Source organism: Drosophila yakuba, chromosome 3R, assembly GCF_016746365.2.
Source record: "Drosophila yakuba strain Tai18E2 chromosome 3R, Prin_Dyak_Tai18E2_2.1, whole genome shotgun sequence".
Lineage (NCBI taxonomy): Eukaryota > Metazoa > Arthropoda > Insecta > Diptera > Drosophilidae > Drosophila > Drosophila yakuba.
The window spans coordinates 6,051,523-6,071,091 of NC_052530.2; the positions used below are offsets into that span (position 1 = coordinate 6,051,523).

Consider the following 19,569-nt stretch of genomic DNA (forward strand, 5'->3'; position numbering starts at 1 on the left):
CGATTCTTTCGCCTTGTTTTGATCATTTGCCTGTGATAAATTGTTCCATGTCGCTTGGCACTCTTGACTTTTATTGCTGGCCATAGGCAAGTCCACAAGTCTGCTGGCCATCAAAAAGTCTTTTGCTTTTTTGCCATTTGATGCAACTGTAACTGGGTAACTTTGCCCAAATGCACTGCCACGTTGGCTTTGTCAGTCGGTTTCAGTTTATTTGCCGCTCGGCGCGACAAGTCTCTTTGTGTTTGTGTGTGCTTGCCAGGCAAATACAAATTTGATATCATTTTTCAACGCCAATTCCAGACAGCCTCATATAGTGTATAGAATGGAAATGTTCTCTCGCATATGTTTGAGCCCTGAAAATGCACTGACATACGGGGGCGTGGCCCCGACGAAGTGACTTTTGTGGTTTCAATTTTGCCGCATGACGCATGAAATTTCCGCTCCTTTTTGTGCGTTTTCTTCTTTATTTATTCCTCATGGTGGAGCGGGTAAAAAATGGGCAAAAAATATTTTAAATTGAAATCTGTATTCCTTATTGATTGGATTTGATTTGGGTTAAACAAGTGAATGGAATTTGATTTTCATTGAAATACGAGGCGGCCTTGCTGATAAATAGGAATTGTTTGATTTAATTCTTTAATAAAATCACCAAATCACCAACTTCTGTGGTAACTTTACACTTTAAGTAATTACGACAAAGCTCCAAAGCAAAGCTTTCCCAATTTTCAGTGATATCACTTGACGCATTTGCATAGCCCATTAAAGACATTAGCAAATGTACGCCCGCACATTTTACTGTTTTGTTCATCATTTGTATGGATTTGACAATCGGAAAACAAAAGTCACAACTGGAAAATTATTCATGGTCGGCCACTCAGAACTAGATGGGAAATTCTTTCTCGTGCCCTGTGAAAATGCATAAACCAAACAGAGCGAGACCAGCTAAACAAAAGCCCAGAGCCGAGGGTCGCATAATGCACTTTTGCTTTTCTTTTTTCGTTTTTGGTATGGTTTTCCTGGTTTTTTAATTTTTTGTGTCTCTCGTTTGTGCTTCTTTTCCTGCTCTTTTTCCAGCTGAAATTTCCGGTTGGGCTTTTGTGTAATCCGCCAGAGACGCGGCTTTGCATGATTCGGGTTCTTATTTGTTATTGGTTGTTTTCAGAGTTGAATGACTGCCGTGGCCTGCTCAAAAATTCTGGACTCTCGGAGTTTCGTCGGTTCAATCAAATTGCAATTATCGTAAGCACGTGGTTGTGTCCTCCATTCCTTGGGTGTGGAGCAAGTTACCCCGCCGAAATGATCTACGATTCGTGACGCTTTTGATTTATGTGTGCTGAACTATTTTCACAGCGATATTCAATGACTCAGCACTTGGATTCTGGATATCTCCGTAGATTTCTGTGCCTTTTGGGTTCACAGAGCGTTCAGTGATACGAATGTGACCGCAGGGCTTTCTATTTCTGTACTTGTATCTTTGGGATTGGGGCCCTCCTCAGCTGGGCAACTTAATTAGTTTTGTTGTTGCTAAACAAAAGGCGAGTATCTTGTATCTGAAAGGCAGGTAAACGGATTTACTTTTCGGCGCCTTTCAAGACTCCCTACAGTTTCTCACTTTCGTGATTTATCAGCGTTCGTATTTTGGTTTTTGGCCAGTATAATAGTTGGCTGCTCCGCGTGTGATGAGCATTGTGGATTAGTTTCGCCAAAGACAATAAACCGAAAGTGAAAACACACACTTTTGATTTGCAAACTTGATAAAATTCAAATTCGATTTGGCTTGTGTTACGCATGATTAAGCAGATGGGAGATTCCCCCATCTTTGTATCTATTCAATTACATGATTTGACTTTTAGCTGAGCGCCGGGGGAAGCATCTTCAATCTGTTGCGTTTCATTTATTGGTAAATTGTTTCCATACCGTCCTTTTTGCAGCCATAGTGAAAACATTTGCATTTCCAATGGCAATAACAAATGCATTCCGCACACATCAGCGTCACATTCTATCAATATCAATTCATATTCCTATATATGTACATACATACGTTTGTGTGTATCTGTGTGAGGGGGAGACTTTGTATGCAAGTCGACGCAGAATGTTATCTCTCTGGATGTACAGGGAAAAAAGTGAAAATTATAATGAAATGCATTGGCATTTCCCTCACGTACCCACAAAGTACATCAATCAAATTGAAATGCAAGCATCAGCCGGCGCTGCTTTTCAATATTTCGTAATGCATTTAACCATGCTAATAACAAAAAAGTAATGCAATAAATATTGCATATTTTCAATCCAGTCTTACACTCGATCGTGGTGGAAACAATTTTTGCATTTTCCACGCGGCCATATATTCCAATTAGGGTTCACTTGAATTTACAGATGGTCGCGTGATTTTAGGCTCCATATGCGAACTACTGTACTGTACTTTTGTACATGTGCTCCTATAAATTGCACACGTCCTAATTTTATTGAGTTCAACAAGCTCTTGATGGGTTTAAAAAACAAAATCATTGATACGCAGTTTATGAAATCCAAAAGAATGAAAAAAAAAAAACTCGTGTCACGATCTATCACGCACACATCTCCAGCAATGCGGTAGCTTTCGGAAAGACTGAGCAACTGCAAACAGAATTTCGAGAAAAATTAAATTTATGCAAAGCCAAAAAGAGACGCCTGCATCGGAAAGTGCGATGGAGATGGGGAGTGGAATGTTGCTTTAACTAATTAGACACTTGTCATTTGAAGTAATGTTGTAATAAATACCGTTACAATGTCATTACCGGCATTACTCGCTGGCATTTCTTTCGCACCACCTCGTCCCGTCTCGTTCGCTCAATCTTTCCGTCTCTTTCCACGCTTTTGGCCGCACTCACTCATCAACGCGGCGAAGTCTTTGTCAATGGCTTGTTAGTTTACTTGTCTCCACTTTTGGCCCCCGCGCCCCTTTGGACTTTATTTAAAACTTTGTTTTGCTTTACAGCTTAGAATTTTTAATGAGCTTTCGTCTGCCCCGTACTCCGTGTACACTCTTTTTCCAGTAGTTCTCGGTGGTTTTCCGCTTTTCGTCGGTCATTTCTTTCCTTCTTGAATGTCATCTATTTTTGAAGCTTGTTCTTTGCACACTTTTTGTTGTTTTCCACTATTTTCTATGGGGCTTAAGCGGGGTCATTGCTTAGTTATAGTCACTTGAGTCGAACCTGGCCAAGGAGTCAAGCCGTATTCAATCTTCCATTGAAACCAGAACCCAGGTCTCATGGGTTCCAGCTTACTCAAAGTCTAAAAACAGTCACCTGTAAGGATTTAAATAAATTAATAAAAGTTCATGTTACCTGTAAAGTAAATATAGTTTAAGTAAACTTAAAAAAAGAGAGGTTGAAATGAAACAATATGCGAGATTCGATTTCATTCCGTTTGAAAAATTTCAATTTTGTTGTAAATCTGTTTTGAATGCACTGATTCCTTTGAACTTGTTTCTTCCAATTCTTGTAGCTCTTAAAAAAATGTCTCATACCTAACACCATTTTATCACCTCCTCGGTGCAGCGTTGCTTTCACAACAGCCTCTTGCCTGCCCCAGAATACATATATGATCGTTCCACTAACCTATCCCACCTTTTTATTGGCTTTTCCCAAAGACCCCCTGTTCGAGCTCCTTCCCTGCGTTCTTACCATTCCACTCATCGCACCTTGACAATGTCAGCAAGAGTAAGAGCAGAACAAAACATAGAACACAGAGACAAGACAATAAATGTCTTAACTGAAACATTGGAGTTGGCTTATCGGCGAGCAAATATTGCCCAACATAATTTACACACAGCAATCGTCAGGGAGAGTGAGTGAGATGGGCATAGATATAGGCACAGGCGCGCAACAACAATTGTGTAAACAGAATGCAGTCAACCTTTTTGCTTGGCAAACAGAGCCAAGATGTCTGGATAATTAACGCTAGTCAAAAGTTGGTCGGCTTTGGGAGGGAGCGAGGGGCGTGAGCTGGGAAATTTCGGCGTAATTGAGGGGCTTATTGACTTGGGGCATATTTGTAGTACGAATTACACACATATTTGTGTGTGTGTGTGTGTGTTTTAGCCGCCTTTGTCATTTTTGACCAGAGCTGAAGAGAGAAAACGGAATAATAAACGTAGAATCCTGTCGAACCGGTTTTATAAATAGATAAGCGCATAAAAAAAAACAACGTTTATTACGCAAGAATGTGCCCTAAAACGATGCAACCAAGTGCCTAAGTTTTTGTTCGGGAGGAGCACCAGCATCAGCAAAAACCTGAAATCTGCATAGAGCAGGATTAATTAACTCGCCCCGCCAGACGATCAGCCACGTAGGACAGCAAGGAGCAGCAGCGATATCAACGGCAACGTCAGGAGCCACTGCAGCAGCAGCAACCATCTGCAGCAACTTGTGCAAGATCTTGGCAGCAGCAACATCAACTACGTCTGCAGCAACTTCAATTGCTCGAACAGAGGCAGCACCTATATTTTTATCTTAAGAGTCAGCAACGTATGCAGTATTTGTAGCAGCATCAGCATCAGGATCAGCATCAAGAAGATCTGCAGCAGCAACATTTGCTTGCCGAATTGCAGTATCAGCAACTCTAGCTGCAACATCCGCAGCGGCAGCAACACCAACTGAAACAATAGCTTTAGTAATCCCCTTTAGGATCCCCTGCTGGAACAGTGCCACAAAATGCGACTCTTCGCCGGCACTGGCGAGGCTGCAACATCGCCAGCACTGGCCCATAGCTCCAGCGATAAGGCTGGGGAGGTAATTGAGAATTCCCACACCAGGAGAGCGGGGTGCTCCGTGCTGCATAGCAGTGGGGGAAAGTCAAGGTCGCTGGAGAGGTACTCAGGGGCACCCAAGATGCACCAGCAGACGTTGGAGATGCTGCCGCCCTATGCCACTCCCACGTGCAGCACCCGTCGCCGACTCCTCGCCCCCTTCCGATCCCTGAAGCGCCGAAGTCGGAGCAGCAGCAGCAGCAATGAGTCGCACCACTTCGGCAACCATCTCAACAACCTGGTGGTGGTAAATGTTGGGGCGGCCACTGCAAATGGAGGCGTGGCCAAGGCTAACGCCAAGGCCAGCTCGCAAAGCGGTGACAGTGGAACCGGCGGCACCGAACTGGAGCACGAAATGGAACACGATGATGACGAGGAGGGCGAGGAGATGGACGAACTGAGCCTTAGTTACTCACAGCTGAGCAGCAGTGGCTGCGAGGAAGCCGAAGCTCCACTAGGAGATGTTGCTGATGATCGAGAAGCAGCAGTGGTGTCAACAGTCGCTTCCTGCGTGCAACACGCTGCCAATGAGCGGCGGCGCAACATCCTGTCGCTGTACTCGTCCTCGTCGGAGGAGCAGCTCCACTGCCGCCTGGGTGACATCACGCTGGTGGACGACACCTACTCCAACTGCGATCCGCAAAACGATGCCGAGCGCATGTTTCTCCAGGTTGTCGGAATCTTACGCGATGAGAATGAGGTTTGTGTACTGGCTAACAGTGGATGGCCGAAATATTGGTCACTTCTATGAAGTTTATGTTTCTTAATAAAGTCAAACTTTATTTTATGAGATTGCTACATATAGAGTATGCATGATAAGATGTTATAACAGTATGAAATTTATATTTACATGAAAGAGGCTTACTGCTTATTTATAGTTCATAAGTTTTTACCCACCCCACATTTTTGATTGAAAAATCGCAGAAAAAAGATTTTTTAATCTGAGTGAAATACAGAAATCACTCATTTTAATGCATAATTTTATTTAAAAGAATCCTTGCCTGCTCTGAGTCTGTCCATCTCTTTTTTTCAACATTTCCTTTGAAATCTTGATTAATTTCCACCCACAGACATAAAAGATTCGTTTTCGTTCTTGGTCGTGCTGTATTCTAGTAGATGTGTCTTTGCTAAAAAGAAATGGCAAACTGCTAACCGAGTTTTCTTTTCTCTCCGTAATTTCCCCCTTTTTTCCCTCCCGCTTTCTATGGACAAAACTTTTTCAGTCTCACTTGCAATTTCAATTAATTAATGCAAGCTAGGATTTCCGGTTTGAGCTTCACTGAGCAAGGGGTAAAATTAAGGGGGAGTAAATCAAGACGGAAAGAGCCACACTTTCATAAAATAATTTATTTACCTGCTGAATTATTCTAATCTCGCCCTGCTAAATCGCATTTCTCTTTGCATTAACCGAATGGCAAAATGTCAATTTAAGGTATACATTTCTGCCATTTCTGTGGCATTAACCTCCCGTGGCAAACACAAATCATTTTTAATAAGCTCTCTGGGTGATGCGAGCTTTACATTGACAAAAATCAGGGGAATATTTGTCCGTTTTGCCTTTATTTTCATTAGCTATAAAGAACATAATGCATGTTATTGCAACTTAAAAGGATGTAAACCTTTGCAATTCTCTAGTTAATTTCATTATTTGAAAATGAGAGTACCAAGAGTACAATGATTGTCTTCTGTGCTGCTCTGCGTGCTGCCAAAGAAAATGTGGCGGCAACATTTGCTTTTTTATTTAACCAAGTTCCCCGCTCGACAGCCGCAGGTGAGGAACGCCAAGGAATTGTAATGGAGTCAAGCGGATGGTATAAAATTACACAGAGTTGCACTTTTTAAGTACACGCCATGGACAAACGCCCGGCAACTCCTTGTTGGCTTTGCCACAATACATGAAGCCTGCTCATTTCTTCTTCTCTGTCGCTGCTAGCTGATTAAACTTCTTCCAAGGAAGGCAGCTTTAAAAGTGCATTGCCCTCTTATCAGCGAGCCACCCCATCACCTCGTCCTACTGCAACCCAACCCCCAAAGACTTTTTACTCAATGACTTGGATGGCAAACAGCTTTCTTGTCTCTTTGTGGCGGCGGCCACTTTGTTGGCTTGTTGCCACTAATTAATGGAGAAGCAATGAGTGAGGGGATGCATATTTATTGTAAACAACAAATTATTGATTGCCAGCGACAAGTTGGCCACACCCTTTGGGCTCCTTTGTTGGCTGCGTTTCCTGCTCCGCTAATTAAAAATAAATGCGAGGTAGCTCAAAGCAGCCACACACAAAGGATTTCAACTGAAGTTGCTCGCAGTGCAGCGGGAAATAATTTGTGTGCTTAATTAGCAGCGGAGGTGAACAAAAAATAATTAAGAACGCTTTCCTTTGGGTTATGTGGGAAAAAGATAATGAGCAGAGGAAAAACGGCCAAAGAAGCTTACAAAAATATTTTTTTTTATTAAAATCACAGAAAATACCTCTTGTGTTGTGGCCTTATTACATCAATTTGTTTATATTTATAGAAGCAACAACATAAGCAACACTTTTTGTAGCTTCCATCATATTTTTAAGTTGGTAATCATTATAAGCCCACGAAAAACGTCATATTACTTAGCATTGGCAAAGTATCCTTTGAACTGCACAGAGACTGGTCCTTCTCAACCGACTTCACCTGCTCCAATAAGGCCCAAAATAGATAAGGTTATTTATTTAGTTCTGCGTTAAAAGCAAAGCAACAATTGCCTCGGGAAATCCCACAAACAAGAGCTGCAGTAGAAGAATAAAAAATGCTTGGGTGCGCCCAGCCAAACACATGGACAACTGCCAGTGCAAGTGCATTATGGGGCATAAACTTGCCTCGGGAGCCACAAAGAGTTAAAGGCTGGAAAAGCTAAGGCTAAAGTTCCAAATCAAAAACACAAACTCCAAGAAAACTAAATTAAAAAACTGCACAGAAGCCGAAATGGAGGAGGCGGGATCCGAAAAGAGAGTTGAGGGATCCTGGGAAAACTAAATGAAATAATAAAGAAAACGAACAAGCAGGCGGAGTGGGTGGTTGAACTGGGTGGACTGAAGTTGTGGCCTGGTCCAGGACTTTTTTCTCCTTGCGGGGTGCTGAAACTTTTGCTTTGCCAAGGTAAATGCATTTTGCTTGTTGCATGCAAAACGGCAGGCAATGAAAGTTTCTGTTGCCGGGTTATGGAAATGGAAAATGCTGGGAAGTGGCAATGGGGAACGGAAAATGGGAAGTGGAAAGTGGGAAATGGGGTGTCAAGGTAAAAATTGAAAAGCGAAAATTTTCTCCAGGGAGCGGGGGAACGGGCGAGCGAAAATGGGCCAAATGAAACGTGCGCAGATGTTTCTCCTTTCTGTTCTTCTCCTGTTGCTCCTGTTCCTTCGCTCCTGCCTTTTCCAGCTTAGAGTTACAAAAGCGCCAAATTGGCGCAGCGGAAAGTCGGTAGAGTGCAAAAGGAGCAGGGGGACCTACGTGCAGGGACTTTTTGGCAGGGACTTTTTGCAGTGCATACAAAGGACATAAACGTTAAAGCACAAGCTGCCTGCTTTTAACTGCTAATGAAGAAGCGACTCAGCACACACTTCAAAAAATATACAAAAGCCAGCGATGCGAAGGGGTTAGGATAGAACAGCTGTATCTGATTCGCAGATACTTGCCAAAATATAAAGGTTCGCTTGGAAAAAAAGCTTAAAAAACGAAATAGTCTAAAGTAACTTACATATAATACGGCTTAGGGTTGCTCTTTAAAATCACTTAAGTTGTTTTGTTTTATAAAAGTGGATTACTTGAATCTAGCAAACGTTCCTTAAGAACATCAATAGAATAGCAGTGTGCACTAAACGAAGAAGGGATAATCAGCCTGGCCAACTAATCCGATTTAATATACTAACCATGCACACTAACCGGATCTGATTGGCATTAGATATTATGTTCACAGGCAAGTCTGGGCCAACATTTTAATCCCCTGGGGATGGGCATAATAATAATAAGCCGTAACTGCAACGTGAGCTCAACTAAGCTCGTAATCATAATGAAATTAAAGTTGAGAAAGGCGCCTGCAAGTGGAATTAAAAAGGGTTTGTGGTGTGGTGGAAACAATAAATGCATATTGCTATCCAGTGAAAAGTAAGCCGTCGGGCACAAAGCGAATATTATATAAAGGATGCCCAGGCATAACAATATGGCTAATTACATAATGCAGCTCGTCATTTCTTCAATCAGCAAGTGCACTTTAATTAATTTCCCTGTTTTCGTTTGTGCTTACAGAAAATGCGTCAGTTCCAGAAGATCCTGGAGGATCTCAGCTCCCGCGTTGCCCTCGCCGAGCAGACAAAAACCTCCTGGCTGCCACCCTCTTCCGTGGGCGAGGCCAATGAGCAGATGCAACAGTTGCAGCGCCTGAGGGACAAGATGACGACGGCCAGTGCCCTCCTGGATGATTGCAATGAGCAGCAGTCCTTCTTCACCGCCAATCAGGTCCTGGTGCCCACACCCTGCCTCTCCAAGCTGGAGGACTTAAACACGCGGTTAGTTTAACTCTGCGCTTATTATTACACTTTACCTATTTACTTACTGGGATGTTTCAACAACGACAGCATGAAACTTTTGCAAATCGCCATGGACGAGCGCCAGAAGGTCCTTTGTCAGGCTGGCGCCCAGCAGACGCACGAGAACGGCGACGACGGACGCACCACATCGAACAGCGGCACCATTGGACCACTGCCCAATCTCGGCCAGAGCGTAAAGCCGCCCTGGGAGCGGGCCACCACAGCCGCCAATGTGCCTTACTATATCGAGTGAGTACAGAGAAACATACACTTCGCGGTACTAAGTGATGTGAACTCTTATTCTTGGTCTCTACGGTCAATTATAAATGTGATAAAGTAGTAACAACCGTACTAATATTTGATAACTTACTTTAAACTATAGCCACGAACGCGAAACCACGCACTGGGACCATCCGGAGATGATCGAGCTGATGAAGGGCCTGGCAGATCTCAACGAGATCCGCTTTTCCGCCTACAGAACGGCAATGAAACTGCGATCTGTTCAGAAGCGACTGGGTGAGCTTAGCCCGTAGCACTTTTGTTCTTCGCTGTAACTCAATGTTTCCATCTTCCAAACAGCTCTCGACAGGATCAGCATGTCCACCGCCTGCGAGTCCTTCGATCGACATGGCCTGCGTGCCCAAAACGACAAGCTGATCGACATACCCGACATGACCACGGTGCTGCATTCGCTCTACGTGACAATCGATAAAATTGATTTGACGCTAATGCTGGACCTGGCCATCAACTGGATCCTGAATGTGTACGATTCACAGAGGACCGGCCAAATCCGAGTCCTCAGCTTCAAGGTCGGACTGGTCCTCCTCTGCAAGGGTCACCTGGAGGAGAAGTATCGCTATCTGTTCCGCCTGGTTGCAGATACTGACCGGCGGGCGGATCAAAGGCGACTGGGACTCCTGCTGCATGATTGCATTCAGGTGAGTTAGTTTGTTTTAGACCACTCATTTAATTACTAATTAACGATAGGTGATTCGTTATTACGAAATGAAGTAAATTACTGTGATTAAATAATTTTTATTGGGTTATTTATCAGTGAAAAGCTACTAAGTTTATAAATTAATATCACAATAATTACTTTTTGTTTACTGCTGCTCAAATTTATTAAACAAGGCAATTTACACTTCCAATGTGGAGTATTACTTGCAATGAAAGCAGGGAAAATAAAACAGCACTTCATATTTTTAGGTACCCCGCCAACTAGGTGAAGTTGCCGCTTTCGGTGGCTCCAACATTGAGCCCTCGGTGAGGTCCTGCCTGGAGCAGGCTGGCATCTCGCAGGAGGCCATCGATGGCAACCAGGACATCTCCATCGAGCTGCAGCACTTCCTCGGCTGGCTGCAGCACGAACCGCAGAGCCTCGTGTGGCTTCCGGTGCTCCATCGCCTGGCAGCGGCGGAGGCGGCAAAGCACCAGGCCAAGTGCAACATCTGCAAGGAGTACCCGATCGTGGGCTTCCGCTACAGATGCCTCAAGTGCTTCAACTTCGACATGTGCCAAAAGTGTTTCTTCTTCGGCCGCAACGCCAAGAACCACAAGCTTACGCATCCCATGCACGAGTACTGCACCACTGTGAGTGAAATACTCTTACATTGCTTAAAATGCGTTGTTATATTTTTGCAAATCTCTTGGCTTTTCTCAGACTACATCCACCGAGGACGTTCGTGACTTTACACGCGCCCTGAAGAACAAATTCAAGAGTCGAAAATACTTTAAGAAGCACCCAAGAGTGGGATACCTCCCCGTTCAGAGTGTTTTAGAGGGTATGTTTTTATGATTTAATTTCAATGAAATCAATTTTAACTAAAAGTTTACACTCTCTGAGACCAATTCATGACAAATCATCATTTTAATATTCCCAAATCTAGGTGATGCTCTGGAGAGTCCGGCGCCCAGTCCGCAGCACACAACCCACCAGCTCCAGAACGACATGCACTCCCGCCTGGAGATGTACGCCTCACGACTGGCTCAGGTCGAGTACGGCGGAACGGGCTCGAATTCCACGCCGGACAGTGATGACGAGCACCAATTGATCGCTCAGTATTGCCAGGCTCTGCCCGGGACTTCAAATGGAAGTGCGCCCAAGTCGCCTGTCCAAGTGATGGCCGCCATGGATGCCGAACAGCGGGAAGAATTGGAGGCTATCATCCGCGATCTCGAGGAGGAGAACGCCAACCTACAGGCGGAGTACCAGCAATTGTGTAGCAAGGAGCAAAGTGGCATGCCCGAGGACTCCAACGGCATGCAACACTCCAGTTCCAGCATGACCGGTCTTTCTGGCCAAGGCGAGCAGGGCCAGGTGGGATTTCGAATTAAATTTACTGTCTTCCTTTAATGAATTGTGCCTTATTGTACCCTTCAATTTTGCAGGACATGATGGCGGAAGCAAAGCTGCTGCGTCAGCACAAGGGTCGCCTTGAGGCGCGTATGCAAATCCTGGAGGATCACAATCGGCAACTGGAAGCCCAGTTGCAGCGACTACGCCAACTTCTAGATGAACCCAATGGCGGCGGCAGTAGCGCCACCAGCAGCGGCCTGCCCAGCGCCCCCGGCTCCGCGTTGAACTCCAAACCCAACACCCTCCAGACCCGGTCTGTGACTGCCTCGCAATTGAACACGGACTCACCGGCAAAGATGAACCAACAGAACGGCCACTACGAGCACAACTCAAGTGAGTGGGTGGGATTGCCTAGACTAAGCTGAAAATAATTGAGTTGCGCTTTGTGTGGCAATTAGCGTTGTATAATGGGGAATTATTAGGATCTTTTTTGATTCAGCAGGGAAAACTAGCGGGCCTTAGAACCTTATAGCTTTTTACCTTCCTTTCTTGAATAATTTCCCAATAATTTACATATATAAACAAATATTTAAAATAATCTGCCCAAAGGGGAAACGGAAGTTAAAAAGTATTTTAAGTATTTCTAGTTATTTTTCGTTTTTATTGGCAGTGGTGGTATATTTAGAAGGGAGTCAAAACTTCGGCCTACACTACAATAGAGAACTATTAGATAGCCAAATTTTAATCGCCTAGAAGCCGACTAATTTTAATGGAAACGCATTTAAAACGGGGGCCTAGATCCGACAGAAACTACACCGATGGGAAACAATCCCAATGGTAGGGGGTTCTGACTAACAGTGAGTGGCAGCCTCGCCCACTGGCATTAACAAAGGGGCCATCCTGCGAACTAACCTCTAATTGTGTGCTGTTCTTGTCTGTTCTGTCACGCACTCTAATGTACACCCCCATCAATGAAAACCCCCACGTCCACGTCCACGTCCATCTCCATCTCCATCGAAACTGAAACCGCAAACACACTCGCAGAGGGAATTATGCTGCCGGGCATGAACAGTGAGATGCAGCAACAGCACGCCCAGCTGGCGAGCTTGGCGGCGAAGCATCATCAGCACCAGCTGAGCGGAGCTCTGAATGCGTTGCACCAACAGCAGCAGCAACAACAGCAGTTGCAGCAGCAGCAGCAGCATCCGCAGCAACAAAGGAGCCTGATGACAGGCAATGGCGGAATGGACATTTCCGGCGGCATGCAGACATCGGGCGGATATCTGGGCGACGACGGACGTCCACCGCCGCCCCCGCACTCCAGCCTTATGCAACAGCAGCAACAGCAGCACCAGCAGCACTTGAATGGTGCGGATATTAATGGCAGTCACTGTCACCTTTTGTAGCCGGCTCAATTTTCCGGCCACCTCTGTGGAGCTTGTGTTGAGTTTGGTTTTCGTTTGCGGTGCCTACTTTAGGGCGCTGGATTTTGATTTCATTTTCGAATTGCTTGTGTTGTTTGTGTTGATGTCGCTTTCTCTATACAATCTTGTTGGAATGGAAGTTTCCACTATAAATACTAATCTCGTTTATTTCTCTTGCTCTGCTCTCTTTCTACTGCCCAAAATCGCCATGCAGATCTTGCCTAGAATGAGTTGGAATAAAGCGGTAATGCAACGATTTGTGTCGTCACCTTACCATTTCAGGAACTGGAAAATATTACCAGTATAACAGATTTTCTAATCGGAATTTTACCTCTATTATCGACAGATAACTCAAGTGGACTGGTGACCGTAATCACAGAGCAGGAATTGGAGAGCATTCACGATGATTTGGAGGACACGTCGAGCAGCAACACTACGAACACAACGACGACGACGACCACGGCAACAACGGAGAAAACCTGCGTGGAACTGCAATAATAACACCTTCGATACTTAACTGCATGGCATTCAATTATGAAAGAAATCAATGAAACAGTATAAGAATCCAAAAGAATTAAATGCAAGTGAGGAAATCCAATTGGCTGGCCTGCAACACATTCTAAATAATCATACCTAAACACCTAAAGATAGATCCATATAACTATTGGTACATATATTTATACATTATTGCGAGGAATCAGATGGAAAAAAAAAAAAAATAGAAGAGCTTCGAGCAAGCTGAGAACACTTTTTAGTAGTTATGAAAGATACAAATCTATATATATTATATACAAATATCGAAGCATAAGTAAGTGAGACATATTGAAAGCTGGAAATAATGCAGAAATGATTTAAAAATTAGATAAGCTGTAACTCCCACAAATACTTACATCCTATGATATACAAAAAAAACACCTATATTATAAATGAAACATAATCATAATTTGCTAGTACATGAAAAATTTTTATAACTCGCACCTTTTTCAAAAAACTGATAGGAAGCAAATTAATTTCAAAGATACAAAAAAATAGCTAACAGTTTTTGGTTATCTTTCAAATCATTTTAAAGCTTATACAATAAGTGTTTTAAATGTAAATTTCGAAACATACAATCAGTTTTAATTTGTATCCTTATTTATTCCGATTTCTTGTGTATTATTTCTCTATATTATTTAATATTAATATCTGTGCTAACTGAAAGTGTGCTGCAATGTTTTAATTAAAGAATTATAATTAAATATCACAGTCTTCAGGCTTTTATTTTGTTTTTGGTTTGTAGACTACAAGATATTCATTAACCTAATCATATGCTGACGATCACTAAATGGACCACCTTTTCTATCTACTTAATCGAATCGAACCTTATTCACTACCAGAACCCTCAAATATATTAGGTAATCCACATCGTTCCAATGAAACTAGTCAAATTACACTTGGATAACTCAAATATACTTACAAAACAAATGATAATGAAAACTGCTTTAAAATACCTAAATACCACAAAGAACTAATCGAATCGATAAATATAGATGTCTATAACTTGATACCCAATATCGTACAATACTCACATCAACATAAGATAAAATATATAGCCGAAAGAGAGTAAAGTTTTAACCTAGATATGCCACAGATCGATTTATATTTATAGATATATCAGATATTAGCTATATATTGACATGAAACTCTTTATTTTATTTCTCTTGAAATTCCATATTTAGTTAACGAAATTATACAATTAGGAACGAAAAAAATGACAATATGGAAACATTTTTAGAAACTGTTTTTTATGTTTCTTATCTATCACTTTGATTATCTAAGCTAGGTTCAGTTTTCACTAGAATTTCCGGGCACTTAGTAAATAACTCAACACGACTTTACTATATATAGAAAGAATTATATAAATAGATATAGCTATCAACAAAATACAGTTAGCAAATTATTCAACCACTTCTGTGTAGTAAAATGACCCAACTATGAGTATTTTTGTCTAACCATACCATACCAGCCCAAGCCGAAACGTAATGTGGAACGGATGTCCTACCAATAACCAATCCAGTTTAATAAAAGAAAACCCTCCGTTTCAAGTTATAAACAAATGAACTAAAATCGAAACAAAAATGCTTAAGTCAACTATCTAATCATTAGTGAAACATATCCCATTTAACGGCGTATATATAAACTTAATATATATATTATATATAATTTATATCTTTAGGAGTACGTAGTCGAGGACGAATTTAAAAGCATCAAGTCTAGTAACTGAGATCTGAGTTGAGAATAGCCAAAGCTGCCATTTGTTTGTCCACAATTTTATACTGACAACTGATATCAAGCAACGCAATTCAAGCATATCCCGAAATAGTCTTCATCATCCAGTGGTTGTCTACAATAGATTTTTACCTAACGCGAGAATCGATGAGGAAATCGGACGGAGAGGTCCGAGACAAAGCCAAACAATCAACGAAGAAATTATGAATTAAAGAATATACACTTGTCAAGGAATACTGTGAGCTATATTAGCCGCTTATTTATATCATCGGTATGTACACCGTATATTAGTCTCTTATTCTAAGCAGATTACTTAGCTAAATTGTGTCCAACTGTAAAGGCCTCTAGAGCACAGCACTTTTGTATGGTATATCAGCCTAAAGACCCTTAGTTTAAATAATCGTACACATCAAATCAATCAGACGGATAATGATAGACACAAAGCTCCGAGCTTGGCAATTAATCGTTTTTGTTGGAATAGAAGCTTCGAAATTAGTTTAGTGGTAGCAGGCATGACTCAATTGTACCTATCTTTTGATACCGTTTATTACAAAACTAAGGACTATAATCGTATTTAAATTGTATACCTTATCGAGTGCAGCGAGACCAAAACGCACTCTGCACACTGATGAACTTTTGAAGTCGGCTGAGGAGTATTACGATATCGAAAACATTTCAATATGTTCTACGAATGGTAGCTCATAGAACTTATTAAACATAATTCATAAATAATAACACATTATGCATTGTAATAAACTTATTTATAACATACGGTGACATACTCGAAACGTTTATATACAACACACATATACATATTTATACATAATCAGAAATTATACATATGAGATATGCCACATACGATATCATATAACATATACATATATGAACCATTGCGAAAAGTTGATACAATAAATAAAACACTCATCGATTGCGTTAAAACCTGAGTTTCCATATTATTTGAGAACCTTGTGACCAGGCTTCGTAAAATTTCGATCAGACAAAGAGTTCAAGCAAATTTGTTAGGTTTTTCAATTCTCGTTTTATTTCCTAGACTAACCATTCAACAACATATTCTTAAGACGTGTACATAGGCTAGGGGTATCTTAGAATCAATCTACATGTTGGATTGGTATCAAATCCCTCGAAGAACACAGAATAAGATATTGAGAGTACAGGGCTTGCACAGTTATAGCCGGAGTTTCAGTTTTGGATCAGTGTAAGCTGCGTGCGATAGATGAAGTCAAATCAAATCAGATCAGATAGTTGAGAGCCCTGGGGCCTCAGTGATGGTAGTAGGCATGGGGGTCCACTGGAGCGGGGGCTGATCCAGGAGCCGGATAGTGAGCATAGGGGCTGTGGGCCAGGGCGGGGTAGGCGGCATGGAAGTGGGCTGAGGGCAGGACTGGAGTAGCCACAGGCACAGACACCGGAGCTGGAGAAGAAGCAGGAGCGGGACCAGGCGCTGGTGCAGGAGCAGCCCGGTGGTAAGGTCCCAAGGCTAGGGGATACGAAAGCAGAGGAGCCTTGGGCACCGGCGGAAGTGGAGGAGCCGGAGCTGGGCCGTAATGAGCCGGCACTGGAGCGGGTGCAGGTGCAATGACAGGTGCCAGGTGGGCTGGTGCCTTGTAGGCCAGCGGCTCCTTGCGAACCACCGCATTGAATCCGTGATGGGGATCCGCCGTGTAGTCAACGGTGCGTTTGGTGCCATCCGGATCCACAACCGAGTAGCTGCCCTTCACCACATCTCCGTGGCGCGTCTCATGCTGTGACTTCAGATCACCTGTGTAGCCATCCTGGATGTCATAACCAAAGGAATACTTCGGGTCGGGATCGTAGGGTTCGGGAGCTGCCGGCTTAGGCGCCACATAGGGACCAGGCAGAGGCCCGTGCTGCGGAGCATATCCTCCATAGTGGTGCAGCGGTCCGGGACCAGCTGGACCGCCGTAGTATGGTCCAATCACGCCCGCATAGGCGATGCCGAGCACGGCGCTCAGTAGGGAAATCTAAAAAGTAAGAAAGAAAATGCAAACAATTATTCAATTGAAATATGCACAACGCAATATGAGCAAACGAAAACAAATGACTTATGCTTTTAACCCTTTGCAATTACACTAAATTTATATAACTGGCATAATAACTTGGATTGTGCAACGAACAAATATTAAAACATTTTTCAAAAATGTGGTCGTGGCAGTTTTGGGCGGTTTGTGGGCGTTAGAGTGGGCGTGGCAACCTGAATCGACAAACTTGCGCTGCGTCTATGTCCCTGAAGTCTGTATACTTAATCTCAACTTTCTAGCTTTTGTAGTTCCTGAGATCTCGACGTTCATACGGACAGACAGACGGACAGACGGACAGACGGACAGACGGACGGACAGACGGACAGACGGACATGGCCAGATCGACTCGGCTACTGATCCTGATCAAGAATATATATACTTTATATGGTCGGAAACGCTTCCTTCTGCCTGTTACATACTTTTCAACGAATCTAGTATACCCTTTTACTCTACGAGTAACGGGTATAATAATCTTCTTAATGCACTGACTAGGAAAACTTGTAAAATGCATCTTTGCACCCCCTTTAGAAAATATTAAAGCGGTTTTCACTTTATTGTCGATATTGTAAAGGCACATTGCTATCCTTTGTTTTCACACCTTCAGCATATCGATGTCCTTGCAGGGGTATCCTTTCCACTCGCTCACAGTTGTCACAGACTCAGCAGACACCACGTAAAGAGTGGCCTGAGTATCGTTGGCTTCGACGACGATCGCGCTAGAAGAAGTAACCAAAACTGCAAGCGTTCGCTGGGAGTTCTGGCCATTTATACTGCTTAACGGCGGCAAATGTCGCCTGCTTCACATGCCGCAGTCGAGGCAATAAACTAATTTCAGATCAAGAGAGACCCGGCCAGAGGAAGTTTTTAGTTTGGGCCAGCGATCAAGCACATGGCGCGGACCAGTACCGTGGAGCCACGGGGGCGGGGTTTGACTTTTGCCCACCTGGCGGCAAATCGTGTGCCTGGCTTCAACTTTGGCGCAGTTATCGTGTCGACTTAGAAAGGTTATTCTTCCGCTAAACCATTTAAAGGGTCCCCAGACCTCAGAGGCAAGCCAGCCCGAGCTTTGCCCTTTCACTTTTGCGACATTTACGATTCGGTATCGATTCGCTTTTCGCTCCCCGCCTGGACACCGACTTTTGCAGTTATGTGAAAATTTATTTGGTCGCACACAATTGAAATGTTAAATTAACATTGTCTGGATGCTGGGATATGCTGCTCTTGGCTGCCGCGTAATTAGCTGAGAAGAACAAGTCTCACCAGGCAGTATGGCGGTATGGCAGTATGGCGGTACCATATTAAATGACAGTTGTAGCACATGCGCAAAAGGTCAGGTGGTCCACAATTGAATTAAAAGTGCCTGGAGTGGGCCCAAAAGCCAGAGGCTCACCGCAGAAGGGGGCGAAAACAGTGGCAGCCAGTCTCCACAACCGCATAATAAAGCGAAAGGTCAACGCGCTGCTGTCGGCACATTAGTCTGGTCCACAGACCAGGCCAAACAACCACTTGCAGTCTAGGCAAATAATGTCATTAATAATACCCTTTAAATAAGTAACATGACGACTATATATCATTCCTCATCATTGATCCTTCAGCGCAAGACTTGTTTTCTGGCTGATCTTTCCCTTAGATGGTTACTACGTAGAAAGAAGGTTTGAAATGTTTAAAAATGTTTGCCATTAGTGCCTCAAGACCATTTTGATTGCCCAAAATACCCTTTCCAGCTTCTCACAGCCAAGTATCTGCCACAATTCCAATGTTTACCGTTTTGTGAGCTTAATTTATGGCTGCAAATTTGTATCTGGCATCTGGAAAGCTATTGACATCTGCATGCATTGTCTTACCCTTGTTGTTACCATCGGGCCTGTTTATGCGACAACTAACTATAACAAAGAATCAAAGTCGTGCCAACCGTCAGGCCAGTCGATGTCAGCTGTTTTAACTATTTTTAGACATAAGATCAAAGTAATTGATCAACACGAATGTCAGGCTAATGCTACAAAGTTGCCAAGAAGGCAAGAAGGAAAAGGAAATCCAGTCAATAATGGATTGGTTGAGCACAGTAGTGGTATGAAAGGTATTGTAATTGCAAAACCTAAGGTTCGACTAAAATCTGAGCGATAGACGTGACATCTCTTGGAGATATTTTCCCAATTACAGGGCTCACAGCTGCCAA

The 19,569-nt window shown here is 43.1% G+C and overlaps 2 protein-coding genes across 21 annotated transcripts in view; one reads left to right on the plus strand and one right to left on the minus strand.

Moving 5' to 3' along the window:
* Nucleotides 1–14,303, plus strand: part of LOC6535695 (dystrophin) — a 141,240-nt gene extending 126,937 nt beyond the window's left edge. For 9 of the 19 annotated variants that reach the window (XM_039375195.2, XM_039375198.2, XM_039375197.2 and 6 more), the window contains 11 exons: nt 9,065–9,324; nt 9,394–9,594; nt 9,728–9,861; nt 9,925–10,283; nt 10,552–10,935; nt 11,006–11,126; nt 11,232–11,662; nt 11,734–12,034; nt 12,686–13,009; nt 13,280–13,309; nt 13,412–13,614. In XM_039375195.2, coding sequence (XP_039231129.1) covers nt 9,065–9,324; nt 9,394–9,594; nt 9,728–9,861; nt 9,925–10,283; nt 10,552–10,935; nt 11,006–11,126; nt 11,232–11,662; nt 11,734–12,034; nt 12,686–13,009; nt 13,280–13,290 — 2,526 coding nt within the window. In that variant the 3' untranslated portion in view covers nt 13,291–13,309; nt 13,412–13,614. Of the gene's footprint in view, nt 1–4,163; nt 5,490–9,064; nt 9,325–9,393; nt 9,595–9,727; nt 9,862–9,924; nt 10,284–10,551; nt 10,936–11,005; nt 11,127–11,231; nt 11,663–11,733; nt 12,035–12,685; nt 13,010–13,279; nt 13,310–13,411 lie in introns of those variants that run through there. The other 10 variants (XM_039375200.2, XM_039375201.2, XM_039375203.2 and 7 more) reach the window with 3 other exon arrangements.
* Nucleotides 14,304–16,352: 2,049 nt separating this feature from the next.
* Nucleotides 16,353–19,475, minus strand: LOC26536044 (cuticle protein 21). Of its 2 annotated transcripts, none has more exons than XM_039375220.1 (2): nt 19,238–19,475; nt 16,353–17,336 (listed from the first exon to the last, which is right to left on the minus strand). In XM_039375220.1, the coding sequence occupies exons 1-2, from the start codon at nt 19,250–19,252 to the stop codon at nt 16,614–16,616; spliced, it is 738 nt and encodes a 245-aa protein (XP_039231154.1). In that variant the 5' UTR covers nt 19,253–19,475; the 3' UTR covers nt 16,353–16,613. The 2 variants fall into 2 exon arrangements, with proteins under 2 accessions (XP_039231154.1, XP_039231155.1); XM_039375221.2 differs by lacking the exon at nt 19,238–19,475 and adding an exon at nt 17,992–18,697.
* Nucleotides 19,476–19,569: the final 94 nt, after the last annotated feature.